Raw genomic sequence first — 3,651 nt, forward strand, 5'->3', positions numbered from 1 at the left:
GAAGGAAAAGCAGTTCAGTCTTGTCAAGGTTGAGCTTGAGGTGATGAGCAGACATCCACCGAGAGATGTCTGCTAGACAAGCAGAGATGCGTGCGACGACCTGGGTCTCTGAGCGGGGAAAGGACAGAATTAGTTGGGTGTCGTCAGCGTAGCAGTGGTATGAAAAACCATGTGGGCTAATGACAGACCCGAGCGAGTTTGTGTACAAGGAGAAGAGGAGGGGACCAAGAACAGAGCCCTGAGGGACCCCTGTAGTTAATTGACAAGGGTCGGACTCGGACCCTCTCCAAGTTACCCTGTAGGTGCGGTCTTTGAGGTATGAGGTGAGGAGGGAAAGTGCAGTGCCTGAAACTCCAAGTTCTTGGAGAGTGCGAAGGAGGATCTGATGGTTCACCGTGTCGAATGCAGCAGACAGGTCCAGAAGGATGATGACAGAGGAGAGGGAGGCTGCTTTAGCAGTGAGCAGTTCCTCAGAGACAGCAAGGAGAGCAGTTTCTGTTGAGTGACCTGCCTTGAAACCAAACTGGTGCGGATCCAGAAGGTTGTTCTGATGGAGATAACAGGAGAGTTGTTTAAAGACAGCGCGTTCAAGTGTTTTAGACAGGAACGGGAGGAGAGAGACAGGCCTGTAGTTTATAACATCAGACGGGTTGAGATTTTATGGCCCCAAAACCCATCACACCACATATTTAAGTAAAAAATGCGATTCAAATTCGCTCAGTATATTCCGTATAGTGAAGAGAGTGGATGTTATCTGACTATAATAGACTTAAAATTATTGTTACAGTTGATGAAGGGGGTGGGGGAGGGGTGTCTAAAGTCAAAGATGAATCTTGATTGGGCCAAATTTGACCTCGAGTCACCGGTGTTCCCAGACCCCAACACCAAATTATACACTTTTTTTTTTTTTGAGACCTTCAGACTTGGCTAACATTTAAAAAAATCAGTTTTGTAGAGTTTGTATATCTGTTGTGGAGGATATCAAGAAGCCTTGTTCCGATAAAAAAAAACCTAGAGGGTAGTTATTATATCATTTGAACTTGAAACGGGTCACGGGAGACCCGAACACAACATAAGGGTTAAACAGAGAAATACACATCCGAGCACAACTGTGGAGGAAGTGTGAGAGGAAAGAAACCCAAGAGCTGGGAAGTCAAAATGTATCCGACTAATACCAGCTCTTATTTTTAGGATCACAAAGTATGTGAGACTCATTGTTTTGTATTTCCTCTTTAAGATTTAAAATGATCTTGACAGGGAACTGATGAGCCTCTGGTGCCAAGTTAGGAACTCTGTATTTAAACTCTCTTATGTAATTCTTCTCTTTTGCTATTTTTCTTTTATCCTTATTCCAAATAATCAAGTATTTTAAGGGCCTAGTTTAGTTTTATGTTTCATCTCTTCTTGAACATGTCTTCACATTTGACTCAATAAATGCAAAGCGTCATTCATAATTACATTCAGTCCATCCCTGAATTTCCACAATAATCACAATTGCAAAGTTCTGCAGCATCAAAATGGCCAATTTCTTTATAAAGATGTCATCGAAAACAGATGAAGCAACAAGTTAGCTTCGGTTTGATTACATCTGATCCGTGGAATCTGTGTTTGCAGGGACTCTGCTGAGCGTTACGTCGCTGGCGCTTCTGGGAAAACTGATGGTCAGCGCAGCGTTCAACATCGCCTACGTTTACACCTCCGAACTCTACCCGACAGTCATCAGGTGAGCTTAACACACACACACACACACACACACACACACACACACACACACACACACACACACACACACACACACACACACACACACACACACACACACACACACACACACACACACACACACACACACTACACTTGTGTGCTTTCCTTTAATGACTCCATTGTGTGTTTTTCAGGAATGCTGGTTTGGGAGTTTGCTCCATGGCCTGCAGAGTTGGAGGAATTATTGCTCCGTTTGTTCCCTCCATGGTGTGTGTGTGTGTGTGTGTGTCATCTGTGACCTGCAATAACTTTTATCAGAGAGCAAAAAGGAACTAAAACAATGTGTCTTTGTTACAACAGGAGCGTACACTTAGAACAGTGTTACAACGTTTAGACTACATCACTTTATTCATTTCCACATTTCGTCATCACGCATCATCATCACTGAGGCGACATTGCAAATGCTTTGAAGTGAATTTTTTTTCTTTTTTCTGAGAAACATGACAAACTTGTACACTCCTTTCTGACACCATCTTTGACTAGGTGTTAGAACACAAATGTTTTATAAGTTGGTCTGTGGAAGAAAAGTCCCTTATGACGCATAATAAGGGACATACGGTGATTCCCTCGGGGGGAATTCAGCAGTTGCCGCAGAACAAAGATATAACTAAGAAAATATTTAAAAAGGGAAGTAAACGCACATGAAGAATAACACACGAGTAAAAGTAGAAACAGGAACTACAAGAATAGCTAAAGAAAAACGTACAAAACCTTTTAAAGAGATACGATTATTTTACTTCAAAACATAATTCTTTCAATGGATTCTTATTTTTCTGTCTTGTTTATGTTCGTCTATTGATTATAAGTATCTATTATTTAAGTTGTTTGGAAAGTAGCAGCCAGTCTAGCACATAAACATTACATATCTCAGTGAGAGCTAAGTCAGGTAAACATGATGAGTGCCTCAGACTTTGACCTGATTTTACACATGAATGCCTTCAGGACGCTGAAACATGATCGGCACAATTCAGCTCCTCGGAAGTGGAGAAAGTATGAGATCAGTCATGTTGAAACCCGCCCAAAAATGACAAAGCTCCTCTTAGTCACTTCCAGTGTTACAGTATTATTATCCAGGTTAAAACTAGAGAAGACATTGGCCTTAAAATACATGTATACGTTATGTTTGGACCTACTTTGAGTTATGAGTCCAATGATGAATAGAATAACCTATACTCTGCTTTTTAAAATAACTACTTTATCTAACCCAATTTAAATAATGTATACATAACATAACATCCGTGAGTTGTCCGGCACATCTGCTGAAGTAACTAAAGACTTTAAAGGATACATCTCCCCTGAAACCGAGCAAATTGAAACTCTGTGCTTTGACCTTGGGTGCTGGCAGCCGGTGTAACTTAAACTTTATCATATAGCACCTCCTAGTGGTGGTTTGGTGGCATTATGTATAGCCCCTTTATTAACAATGTCTATTAATAATATAAATAAGAAACGTAAAAGAAATCCAAAATTAAATGCGGGATCATTTTTTAATATTTCAGTTTTTTAAAAGTAGTTAAGTTCAACTTCAGATCAGGAAGTATAATGTTTTTCATCTAACTGGTGATTTATGAACTGATCTTAAAGTCAAACCACAGATTAACGTGTGTGTGTGTGTGTGTGTGTGTGTGTGTGTGTGTGTGTGTGTGTGTGTGTGTGTGTGTGTGTGTGTTGCAGCGTGCTCTCCACACCTCCATGCCCTTCACGGTGTTCTGCCTCAGCGGCTTCTCGGCCGGCTGCCTCGGCCTCCTGCTGCCGGAGACTCTGAACAGACCAGCAGTCGACACTCTGGAGGAGCTGAGCAACGACACACACTGCAGAGTGCTGGAGAGCAAGGTACACACACACACACACACACACACACACACACACACACACACACACACACAC

At 41.7% G+C, this 3,651-nt stretch overlaps 1 protein-coding gene across 1 annotated transcript in view; it reads left to right on the plus strand.

Annotated features, from left to right (window-relative positions):
- The window catches only part of slc22a15 (solute carrier family 22 member 15), a gene marked incomplete at its 3' end in the record, with an annotated part of 12,843 nt that extends 9,246 nt beyond the window's left edge, over positions 1-3,597 (plus strand). The window contains exons 4-6 of the mRNA XM_010770335.1: positions 1,602-1,723; positions 1,899-1,971; positions 3,439-3,597. Of these exons, the coding sequence (XP_010768637.1) occupies positions 1,602-1,723; positions 1,899-1,971; positions 3,439-3,597 (354 nt within the window). The remainder of the gene's footprint in view (positions 1-1,601; positions 1,724-1,898; positions 1,972-3,438) is intronic.
- Positions 3,598-3,651: the final 54 nt, after the last annotated feature.

The sequence above is a fragment of the Notothenia coriiceps genome, unplaced genomic scaffold, assembly GCF_000735185.1.
Source record: "Notothenia coriiceps isolate Sejong01 unplaced genomic scaffold, NC01 NC01_scaffold00008755, whole genome shotgun sequence".
Taxonomy (NCBI): domain Eukaryota; kingdom Metazoa; phylum Chordata; class Actinopteri; order Perciformes; family Nototheniidae; genus Notothenia; species Notothenia coriiceps.